Below are 22,602 nucleotides of genomic sequence, written 5' to 3' on the forward strand. Positions count from 1 at the left end.
ATGGCACTTGGTAGTTGACCTGTGAACCACTAGTTGAAGAAGCAAGAACACTATGTAGTCCTGGCAGGTGGAGAGTTTCCTTGTTATTGTCATCAAGTCCAATCATTCCATAAATCAAGTACTTATCTTGTTAGTAACAGGAATTAGTCAACTATTACCAGGTCTGCTGAGGAAGAACTTGAAACAGCTCACTATTACCTAGGAGAGTAGCTTAGAGTCTTAAGATCAGAACTTGAGTACATATTCAGAATCAATATTTTAGCAGTAGGAAGAGGTGATTTGCTACTTGGTAGAAGGTAGTTTAAGATTCTGTAATGTAATGATAAGTGTGTGATCTTTTATGTGAATTCGATTACTCTGCAAGTTGGGTTTATATATATATATATATATATATATATATATATATAGAGAGAGAGAGAGAGAGAGAGAGAGAGAGAGAGAAGTGCCTTGGCTTTCCTATCTAATAATCTTGGTGTAATATTAGTTCAGATTAAATAGATAAACAAAAGAACAGCTTAATCGTTATAACAGACCTCTCTAACACTAGAAAAGTATTCTCAAGTCAAAAGAGAATCAAAATCTTGCTACAAAGTCATTCATTGACTTGGGAGTTTACATGACTAGAACACATCATTCTAGAGCTTTATCATCTTCTTAAGACACTGGCTGTGTGGAAGCTAAGACTTTATCGAAGAATAATCTTTTGATAAGAGGCCCAAGGAGGGAAAGTTTGTCATTATAATTCCTTTCTGCCTCCCTTAGGGTTTGGAGTTGGCAAATGCTGTTAATGTGCATGGTCTGTTCATCTCCTTTCCTCCTGTTTATTTGCCATAAAATGATTTGGTGAAGCCAGTCCTTCCATCTTCTTTAACAATATATGAAGAAAGAAGGTGGCATGAGAGAGGTAGTAAGAAAACTACTCTTCTTAATCAACAATTGCTCATCAACCATATATGTTATCAACGATAAAGGCTACAGGCACAAGTAAGATTGCTCTTTTACGATAAGAGTTGGACGATCTAAAGAACATGTACATAATGTATTCTATCTACGCTACATAGAGCCATTGAAATCCCACAAATACCATGCCACAAAAAGAGGAGCTCAAGAAGTTTGCTTGCCCTCGATACTACGGAAAAAGCAACTCTGGATCTCATGAACATATGACATTCATCAACTTTGACATAACAAAACAAGGTTAAGGCAATTCGAATCAATTAGATATATGAATATTTTCCTTCTCCCATCCGTTTCTCTTTTCTTATTTGATATATCAATATTTCCAATATCTTCCTCCTCTCAAATTTGTCTTATGCATGAATATTTTTTTAATATCTTCCTCTCCTTCGATTCATTTCTTTGTTTGTATTATATTTTCCTCCTTTATCTTGGCTCACTCGAATAATCTTATTTGCATTGGTAACTTGTTCAATCTTTTCATTGAGAATCTTTCCTAACACGAATTGATTGCCTTGAATTTATAGAATGATTTGTTGGAGAAGATTCTTTCTTAATATATCCCCACAAGATGGTGCTTCTTGTAGAAATACCAATCTTGGATCCTAACCGTAAGAGTGAAGATTTAGCTAAGGGTTTTGTAATAATGTCAACAACTTGATTGTGTTTGCACATATGAACAATTTGAAGAGAACTAATGGTAACCTTATGTCAAACAAAATAATAATCGAGGAGGACGATACACTTCGTTTAAGAATAGAATACTAAGTTAGCACATAAGTAAGTTATACCAATATTATCACAAAGAAGATAAGAAGGTTAACTAAGTAAGATGTCCAACATGGATAGAAGATAACTCGATCATAGTAGAGGCGATCGAGTAATATTCAGTTTCTTTTGTGGATGATTGAACAATTGTCTATTACTTTTTAGAACGCCATGCTATCAGGTTAACTCTCATAAAAATCACCTAAACTGAGATGAGATGGATGTGAGGTCATCTTGATTACTAACCCAAATAGAATCAGAATAAGCAATAAGAATAAGTGGTGTTTGCTTGATGAAGATCAACCATCAATGATACTAGTTTGCATAGAGTTAAATTGGATCAAACCAAATGTAAGAATTATGAATGCTCTAATTTATCTATCTTTGTTATAAGGCCGAATCCACGGATAACAAAGATATCTAAATATTTGTAATTTAAAATAATCGAGTTTGAAATACAATAAGCACTCAAAATATGATTTATTCTTAAAATAAGTATCTAAAGTTGATTAATAAGATAAACAACTATTTTCAATGCATAAATATAAAAAGATAAGAGGAGGAGAGATACTCTATGAAGAAGGATAAGCCCTCTTCATAGAGTAAATTCAGGATCCAAACTATTTAAGGGTATGAATGATGAAAATTTCATTCTCACAACAGGTGTGCTAATTTTATCAGCAAGATTTTTGATTTGATTGTTGCAAGATAATCAATAATAGGTTTTGATAATCTCATCTCTCATCCCCATCTCATTCCTCATTTTAATAGTATCCAAACTATTAGGTTCTCCAATAATTCCTAATTAATATATTCTATTTTTTAAAAAAATAAAATTAATATCAAAACCAATTAATGATATCAAAATCTATAGAAAATAACAATAATAATTATAATATTTACATGTTATTATAATATTCAAATATAAATACATCCAAATATAACCACAACCAAATAAATATAATTATATTCAAATAAATCTATGAATTAATAATTTTCTTCATTAATCTTATCTTTTTATTTCTATGCTCATATATCCTTGTAAGATTGATACTACCTAAATAAGAAAATAGAGGCTATGATGAAAATGAGAAGAAGTAGGAGGGATTTGAAAAACGAGGGTTGCGATGAGATGGGGGGAGGTAAGACGAAAAAAAGAAGAAGAAAGAGAGAGATACAAAGTGCTCACTAGAGACGAATACAATTGTCACTACTTATATAAACTTGACAAGGATGGAAGAGGAGTGCTCTAAACATCTCGCCTCATAATTATGTAAATAATAAAAAATATCTTTCATCCCTGTCCCATTACAGATGAATCTATAAGGTTTCACGTACATGCATATCTTGAATAGATTGATTAGTAATAAATTATAGAGAGAATAATCAAAAAAATATTAGAGAAATTATATTAAAGATTATAAAAAACAGACAAAAGATGAAAACATATATATTATAGTGAGCTAGGTTAAAGTTCTTATATACACTTAGTCAAAATAGCTATAAGAAAAAGAATAATCAAATCCTAGGTAATCACATTAATAAGGTATACAACAAAATCAAGATCTAAATTTGTGAAAATTATTTTGGATGATAATCTTCCTAGCACCACTTGATTACCTTCAACTTATAGAATGATTTACTGGATAATATTTTTTAATAGATCTTTCAACCCCTATTAAAGCCTATCTCTATCTCCTTTATCAATTAAGTATGAACAATTCCAACTTTATCAATTTAAAATCCAGAGCTTATTAAAATAATATAACCTCAATGATGATGAGACATTGAAATGGTAGGATAGAGTGGGAAAAAGAAAGAATTGAAAAGGTAAAATAATAATAATAATAATTTATATATGTATATACAGAAAAAGTAGAACACTGCTAATCTTATTATATCCACTTCTTCTATGGTCAAATGTTAAGACCACAAGTAGGACTTATTGACGAGTATTTTACCTCAATGATATCATAATGAGATGGACGGACCGGATAAGTCCACAACTTGTTTTGACGCGACTTTTAAGGCACCAAAAGCCATTTACAACTTTTTTCTACCCGTCTCGGCTACCTACCAAGACTTGAAATCTCTATCACACCAACGTTATTTATGGACCCCACAGGTCGGTGCAATCATAAAATAGCTAACTATTTACAGTCACAACTCCGCCCCACCAAAAAAGCAGCTGTCGATGGGGATGATAACGCATCCGCCGGAGCAGTGTGAGAGTCGAATCCTGCCGTCGGATGACGCCACGGAGGTCCACTTTTGCGCCCTTTTAGGGCAAACGACAATCGCGCCAACCCACTCGCCTCCAATAGTGGGCCGCGGTGGAACTTTGTCACGGATGGCAAGTGGTGTGATGGTGGGTGAACGTGGTCAGGTGCAAGGGACTTCGATCTCCATTTCTATCCCCAACACGCAACGCAACCGGAGGCGGTCTTGTCCTCATCTCCCATGCGTCGCTATTAAATCCGGTTAGGCCCCCGGCCCTGGATCCTTGAATCCGGAATCCGTGAGACATCGAAGGATGGGATCCGTGGAAGACGAACGGAGGTCGCCGCTGGAAGAAGGTCTTCTTCCGGATGTACGATTCCCCCCTTTCCCCTTCCTTGATCTCCATAAGAGTACCTTAAATTTGTTTATCTTTCAATTTTTCCTGAATCTTTTGCTTCCTAGTTGCTGAATTCGTCACGGTCATTGATGGATCTTTTGTGGAGCAGAGATTTTTCTGTCGTGACTCTTCAATTAGATATCTTTGACGAGTTGATTATGCCTACGAGGAAAATTTGGTTACTTGGGAGAAAAAGAGAGGTTTTTGACATTGGTTTAGGTCTCTACCATTACAGTATGGTGGTTTATGTGTTTCTCAGTAAATTTGCCGTTTGGCTTAATGCCATATTTGATTTATGTTAGGAAACAGATTGGCCAAATATATGAATTTTCGGTTATGCGCTATGCTTGACTTGTTGGTATTTCTATGGAAATTGATAATTTTGTTGTCGATGATTCTTTCGTAACTCCAAAATCTTGTTGGTGCTTGACTCTCACTCAAGATTGTTTCTTAAGGATTTTAAATAAGAAAGAAATAGGGATATGCCCTTCCGAAGAATTAGATACATAATATGATAGCGGATAGAATGGAATGAGCAACTTCTTTGTGGCACAAGGGAATGAGATTGCTTCCTTTGCAAAACTAATCATACTTGACAAGAACAAAGTTCTCTTCTTCTGCAGTATTTGTAGATTTTGTATGAAATATTAGTTTCGGATGGTTCTCGATTGGACCTTCAACTTGAAATTACGGTTTGGTTGTGTAGATTGGTTCTAGCATCATATAATGCTAGCTATTCAAAGGAGTTTGCAGAAGAATAGTACTCACATGTTATTTCAATCAGATGAGACAACTTCCCTATGTTCTCGAATCTTATAAATTGCAGAGACTTTCTTTTTCTGTTTTCTGGAATCTTGGAATTGGTAATATTCAATGGGCAATACCGGTGTTCGTCACTGCATGCTGCAGACCATAGCTACAACTCTGATAAAGGGAGCTCAGTCATTTTTCTTCTAAATTTTGTTTGTATGTATGACTTGCCACATTTTTCGAGGTCTGAAATATTTTGAGATATGGTAAACTTTTCCATATACCTTTGATTGTATCAATTTTATGCTTAGATAACCAAGAATGCCTCAACCAACTTAAGATCTAAGAATGCATATTTAATGACAGAATTTGGTTTAAAATTAAACTGAATGGAGCGGGTGAATCATTCAAGTTTTTTGTTGGGATGTTACAGCTTGTTGTTGATGTTCTTGTATTGTGAAGCTGTTTGCTCGTATCAGTTTTCAAGTATGATGCAATTGGAAAAAAAGGTTCCAAATTAAGTATCAGCTCCATTAAACATGATTCGTTATTCAATTTTTGAAACATTTTAAATATTTTAACATGTACCTCAAGTGGAGGAAAAAAGTAAGCAATTTTAGCAACCTGGAGTATTTTGATTTGATTAACAGTATGGAAGTACCAAAATAAGTTCAAATTTGTATAACAATTTCTTAGATTCAAGGTAATCATTCCATTTATTAATTAAGGGAGTACAAATGATCATTTTATGAATGATAGTTATTTTTTGTGTCAGTTTGGTGAACATACAACTGGGTTGATCAGCATTATCTTGACTGTAATGGTCATCTATTTTTGGCCTAGATATCTGGGCTTATATATTCCATGACTGCATGACCTTCATATGGCCTTACATCTCCATTACATTTGCTACTATTTCTGTATTTGTAGAATGAAAATCAAGGACAATATACTGGAGATGGATCTGTCGACATTCATGGAAACCCCGTTTTAAAGAACAGCACAGGCAATTGGAGAGCATGCCCTTTCATTTTAGGTATTCACAATAACTAACCACAGACAAGTTTAATCCTTTTCTCTAACTGAGATGCATTAAATCATTCCTTATTTTCACATTACAAATTATAGGGAATGAATGTTGTGAACGTTTAGCTTACTATGGAATAGCTACAAATCTTGTCACTTACCTAAAGAACAAGCTACATGAGGGGAATGCCTCTGCTGCACGAAATGTCACAACATGGCAAGGAACCTGCTATATTATGCCATTGCTTGGTGCAATTTTAGCTGATGCATACTGGGGAAGATACTGGACAATTGCAGTGTTCTCAACAATATACTTTGTTGTAAGTATGCCAGTTGCAGATGTTCTTTACTGTAATGAGTGGATGCTCTTTTCTTTTGTTCAAATGTAATATGATCATTGATGCTTTATTAAATGTAGGGAATGGCCACATTGACCCTTTCAGCATCAGTTCCTGCTTTTAAGCCTTCACCATGTGTTGAATCTGTTTGCCCAGACGCAAGTGCAGTTCAATATGCTATTTTCTTTTTTGGACTCTATCTAATTGCACTGGGGACCGGTGGAATTAAACCTTGTGTTTCTTCGTTTGGAGCTGACCAATTTGATGATACTGATCCGAGAGAGCGAATGAAGAAGGGATCCTTTTTTAATTGGTTTTACTTCTCTATTAACATTGGTGCTCTCATATCCAGCAGCTTTCTAGTTTGGGTGCAAGACAATTGTGGATGGGGCTTGGGCTTTGGAATTCCTACATTGTTTATGGGATTAGCTATAATTAGTTTTTTCTTTGGTACTCCACTTTATAGATTCCAAAAACCAGGAGGAAGCCCTCTTATAAGAATGTGCCAGGTGGTGGTTGCCTCTTTTCGCAAGTGGAAAGTGGATGTGCCTCATGACAGTTGTCTCCTATATGAAGTGCCTGAGAAGGCTTCGGCAATTAAAGGAAGTCGAAAGCTGGGGCACACAGATGAAATTAAGTAATTCTCTTAACTTCCACAACCAGTTTCGTTGAGGTTTCTTTATGCATATCTTAATTGATTCTTGATTTCATGCTTCATTTGCTATAGTTCTTCAAAGAACTAAATCAAGAACTGAATTTATCCACAAGACTTGAATGCCAATCTGCTTTTGAAGTTCTATTGTCTTTCTTCTCTTGTTATCCTTGGAGTTCTATGTTTTCAGTGGTTCATCAGTTGTAAAACTGCAATGTGGATCTTTTTGTACGACAGCATTTTTTAAGTTGCAGATTGGTAAAACTTTTATCAGTGAAAAGTGTTGCTTAAATCTGGACTTTCCTTTAGGTTTATATGTACTAGATGATATATTAATGATAAAATATTTCCTTGATGATGCTTCAACTGGTATACAAGGTTGCTGAGTGACAAGTTGTACAATAAATCTTGCATCAAACTGATATTGCCTCGATGAGAAATTAACTTATGAAGTTTCAGCTTCAATTATATCGTGCTTAGTGCTTAATGGATTTCAATACTTGCATACTCTATTAAGACTGGTGGGCTCTATGATAATTCTATCATATAGTTGGGTTATGAAATATGTTTGTGTCAGAAGAGCAATGTGGTGTACGTTACAGGATGTTTGTCAAGAGCACCCCACGGCGATAGTAGGTTAAGCCATTTTGTGAGATGAGATATTACTGTTCATAGTAGTAATACTAAAGACCAACTCTGATATTATAGAAACTAGTTTTTTTTTTCAGAAATTATCTCCTGCTTATTTTCATATGCCATAAACTGTGCTGATTCCTAGTGTGCATGATATTGGATTATGTGTAACTATTATCTTTTGCAGGTTCTTTGACAAGGCTGCTACAGTGACGGATCTCGATACAAAGACTGAAAGTTTTTCGAACCCATGGCGGCTGTGTACAGTCACTCAGGTGGAAGAACTGAAGATTCTGGTGAGGATGTTCCCTGTTTGGGCAACCACCATAGTGTTCTCTGCAGTATATGCACAGATATCTACTATGTTTGTCGAACAAGGGATGGTCATGGACACGAGTATAGGCTCCTTCACCATTCCACCTGCATCTCTATCAACCTTTGATGTCATCAGTGTCATTGTGTGGGTGCCAATCTATGATAGAATTCTTGTTCCGGTGGCAAGGAGATTCACAGGCAAGGAGAGAGGTTTTTCAGAATTGCAAAGGATGGGTATTGGCCTGTTCATATCTATACTAGCAATGGCAGCAGCTGCAGTGGTGGAGATCAGGCGACTCGACATTGCCAAGGCGGAAGGTTTAGTGTCCGAGAAAGTGGCCATTCCATTAAGCATCTTTTGGCAGACACCTCAATACTTTTTGGTCGGAGCAGCGGAAGTATTCACATTCATTGGGTCACTGGAGTTCTTCTATGATCAGTCTCCTGATGCTATGAGAAGTCTGTGCAGCGCGTTATCACTTCTTACCACTGCGCTGGGGAACTACCTGAGTTCCTTCATCTTGACTGTCGTGACATCGGTAACAACTCGAGGCGGGAGGACAGGATGGATTCCCGATAACTTGAACGAAGGGCACCTCGACTACTACTTCTGGCTGCTCACGGGGCTGAGCTTCTTGAATCTTTTGATATATGTTGCCTGTGCTAATAGGTACAAAAGCAAGAGGGCTTCTTGAGTTCCAAATAACTGCAGGGTACCATCATTCATGAAACTCCAACCTGTACATTTGTTGTGGTGTCTGATTTAAGTGTTTCTTGCCTATGTCATCCCTCTGGATTGAACAGTTGCTTCATTTCAATTACCACAGACAGTTCTCTAATTGCAGATAGTCTGTGTCAATCTGCTAGTTTTAATAGTATTTTTGTGACTCAGTATTTTTGTGACTATAAATCTTACATAAATCTTATCACAAAATTTATATATCAAGTGATTGTTTGAAAATGTGACTATCATGCAAATGAAATGGCGATGGTTGCTTAATCTTGCCAGTGAGTTCATCTCTTGTGTCATTAATTGATCCGTTTTGCCTCAGTTCTGAGGTATGAGATCTGGGTGGGTAGACTACAGAGCAGAGCGGTGATTCTTGGAATCGAAATGCGAGTAGTAGCTCTTGAAAATGGCTGTTTCATAACATCCCTGCTGTGTTTCGTTGGAAAATAACATCCACAGGAGAGAGAGAGAGACAATTGGAAATAGGAGAGAAAATGTTCGGTTAAGCTATCATTTGTTGCTAGAAATTTATGATGACATGGGTGCGTGCACCTGTAGAGCCACATAATGCAGAACACCATGCCGTATCGATCACAAGCATGTCGACTGAGAAACCTGAGCGATCATTATGAGTAAATAATTCCTACAGCAAAATGGACAACACATCCATTCCTTGCAAGCCAATATAGCGAGTTGAAATCGATCTTAACCAATCGTGAGGCTTTATGATTTCTATTGAGAACACACAAAAACATTAGTGTAAAGACAGAAGCTATAAGTGAGTGAATAAAGGAGAACAAATTTACTCGTGAACCAGAAAAATCAAACATTTTCACTGACTTTTGCAAGAATATACTTGGTTTGAGGAGAGCCAGATCTCAACTGAGATTATAAAATTGCAAGCTGAACTTTATCTGCATAGGAATAAAGTATTGATGGCTAAAATCAAGTTCTATATTGTAAAATTTACAAGAGTCTCCCCATCCAATCCAAATTTCACAACCCATCAAAAACATAAAAAGGCAAAACAAGCCAGCAAGATTTATCACATCATCCTAAATTAGGAATAATTTGGAAAATATTTTGCTAACCACAACCAGTAAGGAACTCCAGATCATAGATAGGTTCTGACTCCATCATAAATTATCACATAAAAAAAAGGCATAGATAGGAATAATTTGGAAAAAAAAAAAAGGCAAAACAAGCCAGCAAGATTTATCACATCATCCTAAATTAGGAATAATTTGGAAAATATTTTGCTAACCACAACCAGTAACGAACTCCAGATCATAGATAGGTTCTGACTCCATCATAAATTATCACATAAAAAAAAGGCATAGATAGGAATAATTTGGAAAAAAAAAAAGGCAAAACAAGCCAGCAAGATTTATCACATCATCCTAAATTAGGAATAATTTGGAAAATATTTTGCTAACCACAACCAGTAACGAACTCCAGATCATAGATAGGTTCTGACTCCATCATAAATTATCACATAAAAAAAAGGCATAGATAGGAATAATTTGGAAAAAAAAAAAAGGCAAAACAAGCCAGCAAGATTTATCACATCATCCTAAATTAGGAATAATTTGGAAAATATTTTGCTAACCACAACCAGTAACGAACTCCAGATCATAGATAGGCTTTTGCCAGCAAGATTACAAGCTAACTTGAGTCTTGGAGGGACCAGGTCACACTCAAGTGGTTTCTTCCCCATTGGACTGCCAATCAATTCTAACACTTCGAAACCACTATGCACAACAAAAGGCAGGCTTATCTTAGGACATCTTTCTTTAATAGACGACCTAAACAAAGTAATAACTCATATTTCCTTGACAATGCTGACTTGAAAGGTTCCTCAGACAGACATCAATATGAATAAGAAGCTTCCAATTCTCAATAGACAAAATAAACATGGGTTCCGAGTGATAGTGACAAAAATGGCAACGCGCCACGTCAGCACGCCAGGTAGACACATTGCCCGAGGAGGCAAGCACTGACGCAGACTCGACATTTGCCGACGTCACCAACCCTCAGCCAACCACCTCAGCTTTGACCTCGTGCTCTCGGTCGAGGCACAGGAGCACATCGACCGAGGCTCGCCCATACCCTGCGGCAGCCCGGTTCTCCACGCGACCCCAGTGGCAATGTCAGACGCCACGTGCGGTATTGTCCTGCCCCTGCAAACGGGCACGTCAGGTAACACCCAAGCTCATCTATAAATACCCCCAAGTCCCAAACAAAAGGGGACAGGCGGAACACACTAGAAAGCACTTCTGCTTCTCTTCCTCCGAAATCCTCTCCAAATCATCGCTAACTTGATCGTCGGAGGGGTCGGGCCGAGCTCCCGGCCCGACCTGTGTGCAGGCGCGAAGACGGTGTCACCTCTTCCCGGTGCTGCGGCGGAGCTTCCTCCCGACCCGAACCGCCGACCTGCCGACCCGAACGACCGATCCCGACCGCAGGGAGACCCCGAAGGACGTCGCCCAAGATCCCCGACATCCGGACCCCAGAACCGAGCCGCGTCGGCCCCGAGGCCACGGCTTAAAAAGTTACTTACCGTAACACCGAGTATACAGAGGAATTGGCTATAAACCAGATAAAGAACAAACACAAAAGAGTTTGACTAATGGAGGCTACAGAGGAATTGGCTATAAACCAGATAAAGAACAAACACAAAAGAGTTTGACTAATGGATGCTACAGATAGTCCTCTATAACAAAGGGATATAGAAAATATATACTATGCTGTTTTTTTATCTTTCCGAATCTTGAAAACTTGCATAACTTACTATTGGAGGTCAATTAAGTTCAGCTCTAGCTACATAAATGCTCTTTCATGACATCACTGTGCATCAAACATACACACAACACTTGTGCTTCACAGTTTCTTTATATTACAGAAGATTAGCAAATGCGCTCATAAATCACATTTAACCATTATTTGCAACTGTTTGAGTTGTTATCATCTTATTCGCATATAACTCTTGCAAATGCATGCTAAAGTTATGCAGCACATACAGGACCTTCTCCTGAATATTCTTAACAAGGTTTCAGTAACCACCCTGGTTTTCTTCTTTGTTGTTCTAAATTTGTTTCTCAGACCCCATCAAGCTCACTGCCACTCTTCCACATTTCAACATCAAGATATTATACTATTTCATATTCCCACAGAGATTTATCTCTTTTTGGCCCTCAACATCCTAATCAAGCTAATAAGAGCTATGTTTGCCGAGGTCTCAAGCATGTAATAAGCTAGAGAAATACTGACAACAGAAAGCAGATCAAACACATCAGATTCTAGATATAAAGGCCTACAAAATTATATCCTCAAAGACCAACAATAGAACCAATTACTGTGTCAGCTTAAAGCTTGGTCTAAAGCTTTCACTATATGTTGTAATAAACTTCGGACACAAGTTTTAAAGCAGTGAGGAACAACATGAGCTTTCCTATATAAACAACAGACTCTTCCCTGAGACCCTATCAAAGTTGCGTTTTCTGCTAAATGCCAAGCTCCCACAAGATATAAACAAAATTAGAATGCAAAGAGAAAGGCATAGGAAAAAAAAAAGTGGAAAATAGTAGCTTGGCTACTCAACACCTGCGCGACTGAGCAACCATTATAAGTTGCTTTATCTAAGCTCATATGCTCCGTCTGTGCCTCATTTCATTTCTTTTCACCGAACCATTCTCCTCCACTCTTTTTTTTTCCTCCTAGATTTGCTACTAGAATCAATCCCAACTCAAAGTTGGTGCCTTTTTAGTGGAAGGTGACAAGGGAAGAAAGATGCCAACTTGGATCGCAACAAACGTTTGCGATTCTAGGAAATTCTTGATGAGAACAGTATCCGAATAACCAGAAGCAATGACAATAAGATTAGCAAGAACAATAAATAGTTCGACTTTATCAACTCTTCAAGTAAACACATCAAAACGATTCAAACACACTAGCAGGTAAATGTAATGTCCAAATCAGCTCTCTGTCTATGCAACTAACCGACAGGATCAAGCGGTGAGCACGACGGCGCCTCCTGCTGCCTTGATCTTCTTTTCGGCAATCTTGGAGATGAGCTTGGCCTTGACGACGACGGGGCGATCCGACGGAAGCATCCCCTTGCCGAGGACCTTGAAGTATCCGAACTGGGTGACGTCGATGAGGGGAGCGGCGGCGGCGTCCTTGGCGGCGGCGTCCTTGACGGCGTCGGGGACGAGGGACCAGAGGCGGTCGACGTTGACGGCGGGGCAGTGGAACTTGTTGCGGAGACGGTGGAAGTAGCGCATGCCGACCTTGCCGAAGTAGCCGGGGTGGTACTTGTCGAAGAGGATGCGGTGGTGGTGCATGCCGCCAGCGTTACCGCGGCCTCCGGGGTGCTTCCTGTGCTTCCCGATGCGGCCGTGGCCGGCGCTCACGTGCCCCCGCTTCTTACGGTTCTTCCTGAAGCGAGTCGTCATGGCGGCGGTTGGCGGCTGCTCTCGTCCTCCTCGGTTAGGGTTTTCGCGGGGAGAAGGAGAGGAGCGAGTACTACCCGTAATATTATATAGAGACTCGAGAGAAGATATCGACCGTGTGATCGAGATCGGAAGATGGGGATTAAACGTGCGGGCTTAATTGTCTATTTATGTGGCTTAATTAAATCAGCAAAATTGCAGGTATTATTCCTCTAATTTTCCATGTAGCAAAAATAAAACAAAATTTAAGAACTAGAGAATAAATATATATATATATATTTTATAATCTCTGTTTGGACTTGTAGTTGAAATTTTAATTTACATTCAAACTTTTAGAAATTAGGAATACTAAATAATTTATATGTTTTCAATTTAAATTTTATTATTATTAAATATATATTTTTTATAATCTTTTTTTAAAATGACTTTTAAAAAAATAATACTAATTATCTTAGAATCATTATTAGATGGTATGGTATGATAGAGAAGTTTGAGTTGGATCAATGGAAATTGGCTATGTAATACATCAAAAAATATTAATTCATTATACTCAAAATTTGCAAGAATGTATGTGAATTTATATTAAGTATATGGGAGTAAATTATTCATGAGTAATTAATCACCTAATAAATCTCGGTGACGTTCGATCACATATCATTCATGTCTTTAATACCACGCAAGAGAAGCAAAAGACCGAAATGCCCATGGAACAAATACGAACGCCGCGTTGAATCCCTAATCTTGTCGAGCTGGAGCGTCTCCTACACCGCCGCCCGCCTCGACGACACCCTCTGCCCCGGCAGGCCGTGGGTTCCGAGTCGTGGCCCTCCGCCTGCTTCGACCGTCGGAGGGGCGGCCCCAACGCCGCAATCCTTTAATCCTCTGCGAGGATTGCATCGAGTCGGCATCCATCTCCCGCACAGTCAGTGCCGATCTCGTCTCCCTTTCTTTTTTTTTTCTCCAAGTTTTCATCTTTAACGTGGTTTAAATCTGAAAAATGCTTCCTTTCTTCATCCCTTGTTGCTGATTTCTTATAGTCGTGTGCGTTCATAGTCATTATGTGCTTGATCTCTTCGTTCTACTTGAATGTAGATGCTTGGAATGGGATATGGGGATACAAATTGGGAGCTTTTATCCAGATTGTAGTGTGGAGAAGGTTTGACTAATTAATGCATGTTTGTTTGTTGAAGAAATCGTATCTCAACTAATCCGTTCCTTTCATTGGGGAACTTTTCTCCGATGATTTCATGATCTTAGTGCTTGCTTGGTGCATGTTTTCTTTCTCTTGGTTGATCGTTTCGTTCGCATGCTTCATAGGCCAAGCCTTTTTTTTATGAACATTGATTAGCGTTGAGCTCGGGTATGGATATATAGCTTCTGGCTAGAATTATATCTTTGATTGAACTTTTTAGACTAATGATCAACATAATCCTTATACTTGTGAGTATGAAAGTGACAAGATTATTTTGTTACCATTTCTTTTGCCAATTGCACCTCTAATTGTTCACTAAAACCTATATTCAACTATATAGGTGATTGTCACTTGCTTACTAATTAGTTATAACTTCTTATTCTTCAGATGATATTTTTATGTGTTTCATAATTGTTTCCCTACAACTGTAAGATATATTTTTTTGCCTTTTTTGTTCACAGTACTACCGGTTGACCCACTTGCTTGACCAGTGAATAAGTGACCCTAGGTTTGTCTGGGTAGATGGCTACTATGGTGTTTCCAACTCTGCTTATTTGATTACATGTTAAATTTTTTAAATTATCCACAGTTTTAATTTCTTGAAAAGAATTTAAATAATTATTTTGCCATTTATGTCCATAGGTATAGGTTATTAGACAGCTCCTTGCTTCTCTACTTTTCATTGGGACGCATTACCAGATAGAGGAGGAAAAATTCCTTCAAATGGTGGTGAGCTACTTAGCTTCTCCTGTGTTCTCTACTTTGCCCTTCTCCATCACGCATTCTATTACTTGCAACAACTTCTTCGCTAATATCAGAAATATTTTCAGTTGGTCGCAGCTGGTGAAGAACTTCTTATCATCCATCGCACCTTTAGTTTTAATCTCAGAAGCCTACCCATTATCCAAGAAATTGGTGACTTTTTTTCTCGCATCATCTCCCAGCCACCCGATCTTGTGGAACATCAGAGGTATCATCTCTTTTTTCTTAGATTCACCAAACATTGCCTTTCACTTGTTTAATTCTGTTTAATTTTCATATTTCATTTGATTCTAAATTTCTAATGATATAGGCATCAAATTTTCATTATCTAATCATCAATTTCCTATTTTTTTGTTATTGTTGGTTGTTTATAGTGATCTTTGCACGGTGTCTGTGTAGGGCTTCTGTGCAATCACCTTCTCTAGTTGATGACCAAAGCCCTGCACTGACTATCGAGGAACCATACAAGATTAGTGTTAGGGAGTGGCTCTCGAAAGACAACAAGCATGATGATTATAAGGACAATAATGAACCACCTGCTGTTTTCAATGTGTTGGATACGGTACTTGTCCATACCATGGAGCGAATGAAGAAGTTAAGGTCAGTTTGCTTGTTGATTGCTTGTAAGCATCTCTGATATATCTTTACATGACAATTACATTTTCATTAGGATTTGAAAAGAGATATATATTTTGTCGTCAATGGCAACTTGAGTTTGAATGGCTATATTGTCAGGAAAAAAAAACCTGGATATAAGTCCTTTAATTGCTAGGCTCAAATCAGCATTGCTGACTCTTCCCTTGGATATGCAGGGAAAGCATTACAATTGTTGGAAGATGTAGTTTGTTAGAAGGCATTGCCAACGTGGTGTGTTCTGAGGATAGTCGCAGAGCTGATAATAGTGACTTTGTATTGATTAGGGTATTGTGCACTGAAGGAAAAGTTTTAGCTGCTTTTCAGCTTCATAATGAATTATATAGGAGCAGTGTTGTCCTAGATCTGCATACATACAATTTCCTCGTAAATGGACTTTGTAAGATAGGTAGCTTGTCTGAGGCTACTTGGCTTCTTGAAGTTATGAACAATATGTGTGCATTCCCAAATCATGTGACATACAATACTCTAGTGGATGGTTATTGCCGTTGGGGTAGTGTGGACAGAGCTCTAAGTCTTGTTTCTTCCATGGCCGAAAGTGGAGTTAGACCCAATGTAGTTACTTGTAATATACTTGTTCATGCCTTTTGCAGTAGAGGCCTCCTGGAGAATGCAAAGAAACTTCTTGCAGATATATTGAATGAGCATGAGTCTGCAAATTTAGTTACGTCAACAATACTCATGGATGGATTCTTCGAAAAAGGCGATGCAGACCAGGCAATTAACATGTGGAATGAAATGTTGAAGAGAGGCATCGAAGTTGATCGAATTGCATATAATGTTCTAGTTAATGGATTTTGCTTGATGCACAATACAAAACTTGCTCAAAGATATTTTTCTGAGATGTTCAAGAAGGGCTTTTTACCAGATGTAGTGACTTTTAATAGTCTTATAAATGGCCTATCTAAAAATGGGAATATGGACGAGGCTTGTGATATGTACAATAAGATGTCTTTGTCTGGTCTTCTTGCTGACCAAATCTCATACAGCCTGATTATTCGGGGTCTTTGCCAACAGGGTGACATCTCAAAAGCTGTAGAGTTTTTGCATAAGATGTTAAGTCATTCCATAGTCCCTGAGCCTCGTATTTGGAATCTTATCATGAATGGTTATGGAAGGGTTGGTGATACTAATAGTGCTTATTCAATAAGAAATATGATGACAGCAACAGGTGTTGTTCCAAATACCTTCACATTTAATGCACTGATTCATGCTGAAGTAAAGGGAGGAAAAATTGTGCATGCTTTAATGCTGAAGCAGGAGTTGCTCGATTCTGGGCTTTTTCCTGATGTTGTTACTTATAATTTGTTGATTAGTGGTGCATGTAGGATTGGCCACACTTTTTTCGCTAGACAGATGCTCCTGGAAATGCTAAATAGAGGATATCAACCTGATATAATCACTTACACAGAATTGATTAGATGCCTTTGTGTAAAAGGGAAATGGCAGCAAGCTCAAGAAATTCTCAACAAGGTGCAGGAATCTGGCTTGGGCATTGATCATGTGCCATTTCACATTCTTATTAAACTGTACTCCAAGATGGGAAAAGTAATGGAAGCACTTGAGCTGTATGAGGAAATGACTACAAAGGGTATTTTGGGCCGCTATTCTATGTATAATTCCCTGTTTATTGCACTTAGAAAGAAAGGCTATCTCTTGGAAGCAAGTCAAGTATATAAGCAGATGGATAAGCTTTTGCAATGCAGAATAAAAGAAGATGGTTGAATCTTAAAAAAACACTGATTGTGCGAGTTATTCTCTCCATAAGAGGGGCATACTATTGGCTGTTACAGCTATGGAGAAAGCAGCTCATCTGTCTCTTGCCTTCTGATATGGTTATCTGGAGCCATCATCTGGTCAATGAAATATGTTCCCAGAAAGTTCATCAACAGAAATAATCTCAGCAACAATTTTGGGTCTCCTATGGGCCAAAATGCTAGATGTTCTTTCATTTGCAAAGATTGATTGGCAATTGATAAGAATTAATTACAGCTGAAAAGCGACAGAAGCTATGTGGAGCTGCTATCTGAAGATGCCTCTGAATTCTGTAAGTTCCAATCATGTAGACCATGAAATTTGAAAGAATATAGTACATGATCATTTTAGGTTCCTGTACTGTTTGATCGTGATTTTTGTTGCGCAGCTTGTAAATTATCTAGTACATACTGTGAGTTACAGAAGCATTAGCTAAGGGTCTTTTGTTCATAGTAGTTTCATGTTAGTAAAGTTTGGCATGAATGCTTATTCATGAAACATGACCATTTTCTCACTGAATAGGAAGCTTGGGAAACCCACAAGAGAATGCTTTTAGAAGTTCATTAATCTTTGTTAAGCGGTTGATGGTTTTGCTGGGAATCGAAAAGCTCCGCTATAAGACAATATAGAGCCTGTGTGGGAGGTAATTCCATGTCAACCAGAATTACTGTTTCCATGCTACCTCAAACATGTCTCACCATTCTTTGTTCACTCTTTTAAAGGTCCTCTTTGGACTTCTATATATTCCAATCAGCTAATTCTTGAAAGACACCTTTTAATTTACAATTAATTCAGTCAGTTCTTGGTCTGTTTCTCCATTAACATTCTCAGCATCTTTACTTCCAATCCACAAGCATTATATACACACACACACACACACACACATGCGCACATGTTTTTAACTGCTTAATATATAGATCCTTAGAAGCTCTCTGGTATTGTAGTTATCTTTAAATATTTCTTTCAAACAAAGGTGCACAGTCAATTGGGGCGTTATGCTTTTAACTTTGACTAGCATTTGTCCTTTGATATTGCTTTGTATCTAGAACTTCCGGCAGTATCCTTTTACTATACTAACTTTTAGATAGATCACCAGATTTTTTTTATTTCATAATTTGGTAACTCATCAGGTAGTTATATTCTCATCCTAATTTTCTATATCAAATTTATTAAATGTTTTTTGGTACCTAACTTTGAATGTATTTTGACCTTTCTTTAGCCCTGTAGTTCTTACCAAAACCTTTGGTCTTCTTCATGTTAGATGTCCAATGGTGATCAACATTACAAGACTTGCCATCATGGTACTTTTCTCAGTAGTTTTCGCTATTTACAATGCCATACATTTAATTAGAATATATATTGCTGATTCATCCACTTGGTGATGTTGCTGGTAAGAATTGTGACGTCAAACAACCATCTTAAGAAGTGATTTTCCTGATTATTGAAGACAGTTATTGGTAAGCTAGTTGGATAAATTTGGCTTGCTTATTGAGTGATCACTTGTGCTGAGTTCTCTAATGTACTTGTGCTAGTTGGATTCTGGTGATACATCCATTCGTTCAATCATTTTTTAGAAGCTTTACTTTATTGCTTCTCGGCCTTGTTGTAATTATTTAAAATAGCTCAACTCATGGTGTACTCTCGATGAAGGAAATTTTGGTTTTGTAATCAGAAGTTTGTTACCAGAGATCTATGTGAGAATTGCAGAAGGCTAAATTGGGAACTTGTGCAAATGTATTCTTTGGGAAAGGCTCCCGGAACGAACTCAGAATATAACTTAGATAGTTACAAACATGTAACAAAAGGAAAGAAACTTTGTCCCTTTATTTAGTAATAATACTTGCAAGCATTTTTAGTACTTGCAGTTTTGTTAAACTTTTTAGCTTCATTATTACTGATCAAGATGGATCAGAAAAGCCAGAGAAGCAGATCTTGACAAATGATGTGTTTATCAACATTCATCCTGTTCATGATGATGAAGCCTGATATTAGTATTTCTGGATTATATTAATTATTCTCTGATCAATATTAGTGTGGCTGCTTTTGATTTTGTCTTTCTGTTTATTTATTCTCAGCAAATGACACAGCAAATCAGGACATTTTAATTCTTCTCCAGTTTTTGTGGTGCTGCAATTAGTTGTGGCCATTCAGACAAAGATTTTGTCAATTTTGAGATGCAGCAGCACAAGGAAGCTGGTGACTTGTATCTACAATACCCATGACACATGCTTTGGACATGTTTATTACATGAGGTTGCTTACAGTTAAGGCTTCATCTGCATGTTTAGCAGTTTGATCCTTCTTTTTCAGATCTCTCTTTGTGCCTCATAATATTGTCCCAATAAATATGATTGAATGAGCTGCTTTGGAGTAAGAGTGGAGGTTATTACAAGAATACTGAATAACTGGTGAGTTGCAAGACATGTAATGGTAGGCTGATTTTTTTAATTAAAAATACCTGAAATATTTTGTAAAAGTTTTCTTGTTAATTTTTTTTACTCATTTTTTTATCGATTTTTAACTGTTATAATATTTTTATTTAGTTCATTTATAATGATTTATAATGACATTTACATTGTTTTATTGATGTATTAAAAATTTATTGAAAAATACTATAAGTGATATGGTATTATGTTTCTTTAGTTATTATTCATGGATCATTACGATACCATACTTTTAGGGTTATGATTAATTTAGTTGAGGTTAAGAGTCTATTTAAATTATTTATAATGTTTTAGAGTAGATTTTATTTAAATCATTTATAATATTTTTAAGTAGATTTTCCAGTATTTTTATTGTGATGGTCAAAACAATATAACGGGTCGAAAATATTATAATAGTTCAAAAAAAAATCCTGTAATAGGTAGGAAATTTTTTTGATATTCTTTAAATTAAGGATACTGAATGAAAATAAAATAAAATAAAAATGGAAGGCATCAATTAAAAAATACCTAAAATTTATAATTTTTTTTAAAAGAAAAATTGGCCTAATGGCCATGTATTATTTATTATTCAGGCTCATTTTTGCAGGACAGCTCATGAGGGATGCTCATGTTTTGTCCAGAAATTTATGAAATCATCACTTAATTTTGATGTGCAATCAAGATTAAAACTTTACCTTAAGTTTAAAACATCGTGACTCAAAATATTTTAATTCTAGGATTCGATGGTACGTTCATCTTATGCTATATATATATATATATATATATATATATATATATATATATATATATATATATATATATATATATATATATAGATTGACTAATTAATTAAATTAAATTGATCGGTCATGAACTAATTCCATTAGATAGATCTGAAATAATTTTGGTTAGACCTATCTTACTTTAACCAAATAGAATCGAAAAATCGATTCCATTTAATTTGACCCTTAACTGATCTATTCAAACACCCATAACAAATAACTCTTTTATTGGAATAAGGGTTAATTTTTCTTACTCTATTATATATATATTTAAAATAATATGAATAATTGATAATATCGAGGGATATAGCTCAAATGATAGAGCGCTCGTTTTGCATGTCGATACCCGCATCTCCATTGTCGTTGAGGTTGGGTCATCATTTTTATTTCACCTACTTGCACTTGTTTCGAGTATAACTTTTAGTTGGGATTTACTAACTTGCTGTCGACTGCTATAAATACAGTAACATTGATGCGTGCGACCGTTGTAGTAATGCCACTACAATGGTTGCACCAATGTCGTAGTGATCGCAAAAAGAGAATTAGGATTTGATTTTAAAATTATAATTTTATCCCTATAAATCATATTAATTCTAATTTTTATCTTTTTTATAGTTATTTAGAAACTCTATAATTCTACTATATATATCCTATAAAATTATAGTTTTACCCTTAAGAAATTATGAATTTCTGACTTGTATCCTCAATTATAAAATTGATTAATATGATTTATTTTTAATCAAATATTTGATTGTATTTGATCATGGCAATATTTTGACTACTTGATTCGATTTAGATTTGTTCAATTAAGTTTTGATTGAATACAAAAAAAAATCAAAATTTTGATATTTTTTATTTTAATTAATTTTATTTTTACTTAATTTGACTAATGGTTAACTCAATCGTAGACTTGTCTAATTAAATAGGGTTGATTGGTTTAATTTAGGGTTTCATGCGGAATTAAAAAAAATATAAACTATTCATATGACATTTTTGCATGTGATAATTAAATCTCAATTATTATTTTGGGGGTTTTTTTAGTTATTTACATGTATAGCTTTAAGATTATGAAATTATATTTAGTTCTCACATAAAAATATAATTTTTATTTTATTATAATTATAGTTATCATATGATTTTTTTAAGCTGACTAATACTTAATAATTATCATAGTTATTATTTTATTATTATTAAATTATTTTGATATAAGTTAACTTAAAAGGATACTTAGTTAGTATTATTTGTAACTTATACCCCTAAGTTTTATCTTGTTGATAGCTATCAAAGCGACCTAGGATGATAAACTTATATGATATAAATTATAATAAATATTTTATCATTTATAAAATATTTATATTTTATATTACTATATTGGTCTTATAGCGACCAAAATAACCTAGACCAATAATTTATAAAATTATATTAAATAATTAATATTTAAATGATATTTATAAAATAATATTTATAATTACATACATAATTAGGAGATTTAGATAATCTCAAAAAATATATTTTAAATAATTATGTAATAAGATTTGATGATATTATTTTGGATATCTTTATAGTATAGAGTTATATACCTAAAGATAATAACACTATATCATAATGATAATATCAATCCTTCAAAATGAATACTGAATATGTTCATCATTATATCGGAATATGGATAATATCAATAGTTCATCATTTTATAGTGATATTTTCTTCCATATATTCTCATATTCATACTGAATATGTTAAATCTTGACTTAGTATTACTTATTGAAAGACCCATAGACTTGACTAATGAAAATACCAT

The 22,602-nt window shown here is 35.8% G+C and overlaps 3 protein-coding genes across 8 annotated transcripts; 2 read left to right on the forward strand and 1 right to left on the reverse strand.

Moving 5' to 3' along the window:
* The first annotated feature begins 3,904 nt into the window (after positions 1-3,904).
* On the forward strand, positions 3,905-9,002 carry LOC135623798 (protein NRT1/ PTR FAMILY 8.3-like). Its single transcript, XM_065127160.1, has 5 exons — positions 3,905-4,315; positions 6,023-6,128; positions 6,221-6,438; positions 6,537-7,093; positions 7,929-9,002. Exons 1-5 carry the CDS (start codon positions 4,259-4,261, stop codon positions 8,749-8,751), a joined length of 1,761 nt encoding a protein of 586 aa, XP_064983232.1. The 5' UTR covers positions 3,905-4,258; the 3' UTR covers positions 8,752-9,002.
* Positions 9,003-12,641: 3,639 nt separating this feature from the next.
* Positions 12,642-13,305, reverse strand: LOC135623799 (large ribosomal subunit protein uL15x-like). Its single transcript, XM_065127161.1, has one exon. The coding sequence runs from the start codon at positions 13,238-13,240 to the stop codon at positions 12,794-12,796; it is 447 nt and encodes a 148-aa protein (XP_064983233.1). The 5' UTR covers positions 13,241-13,305; the 3' UTR covers positions 12,642-12,793.
* Positions 13,306-13,944: 639 nt separating this feature from the next.
* On the forward strand, positions 13,945-19,874 carry LOC135586984 (pentatricopeptide repeat-containing protein At5g24830-like). Of its 6 annotated transcripts, none has more exons than XM_065127157.1 (7): positions 13,945-14,159; positions 15,072-15,158; positions 15,260-15,399; positions 15,591-15,791; positions 16,004-17,892; positions 18,123-18,243; positions 19,676-19,874. In XM_065127157.1, the coding sequence occupies exons 2-5, from the start codon at positions 15,153-15,155 to the stop codon at positions 17,568-17,570; spliced, it is 1,914 nt and encodes a 637-aa protein (XP_064983229.1). In that variant the 5' UTR covers positions 13,945-14,159; positions 15,072-15,152; the 3' UTR covers positions 17,571-17,892; positions 18,123-18,243; positions 19,676-19,874. The 6 variants fall into 6 exon arrangements, with proteins under 6 accessions (XP_064983229.1, XP_064983227.1, XP_064983228.1 ...); XM_065127155.1 differs by lacking the exon at positions 19,676-19,874 and adding an exon at positions 14,330-14,393 and having other exon boundaries at positions 18,123-19,475; XM_065127156.1 differs by lacking the exon at positions 19,676-19,874 and adding an exon at positions 18,862-19,475.
* The last annotated feature ends 2,728 nt before the right edge of the window (positions 19,875-22,602 follow it).

The sequence above is a fragment of the Musa acuminata genome, chromosome BXJ2-9, assembly GCF_036884655.1.
Source record: "Musa acuminata AAA Group cultivar baxijiao chromosome BXJ2-9, Cavendish_Baxijiao_AAA, whole genome shotgun sequence".
Lineage (NCBI taxonomy): Eukaryota > Viridiplantae > Streptophyta > Magnoliopsida > Zingiberales > Musaceae > Musa > Musa acuminata.

Bases quoted from the DNA above. Each gene is read 5' to 3' on its own strand.
- LOC135586984 (XM_065127157.1), top strand. The intron at 15,400-15,590 runs GTATCATCTCTT...GTGTCTGTGTAG, and splicing joins GATCTTGTGGAACATCAGAG to GGCTTCTGTGCAATCACCTT. The intron at 15,792-16,003 runs GTCAGTTTGCTT...TTGGATATGCAG, and splicing joins GAGCGAATGAAGAAGTTAAG to GGAAAGCATTACAATTGTTG.
- LOC135623798 (XM_065127160.1), top strand. From the start codon at position 4,259: ATGGGATCCGTGGAAGACGAACGGAGGTCGCCGCTGGAAGAAGGTCTT. The intron at 6,129-6,220 runs GTATTCACAATA...TACAAATTATAG, and splicing joins AGCATGCCCTTTCATTTTAG to GGAATGAATGTTGTGAACGT. The intron at 6,439-6,536 runs GTAAGTATGCCA...TATTAAATGTAG, and splicing joins TCTCAACAATATACTTTGTT to GGAATGGCCACATTGACCCT.
- LOC135623799 (XM_065127161.1), bottom strand. From the start codon at position 13,240: ATGACGACTCGCTTCAGGAAGAACCGTAAGAAGCGGGGGCACGTGAGC.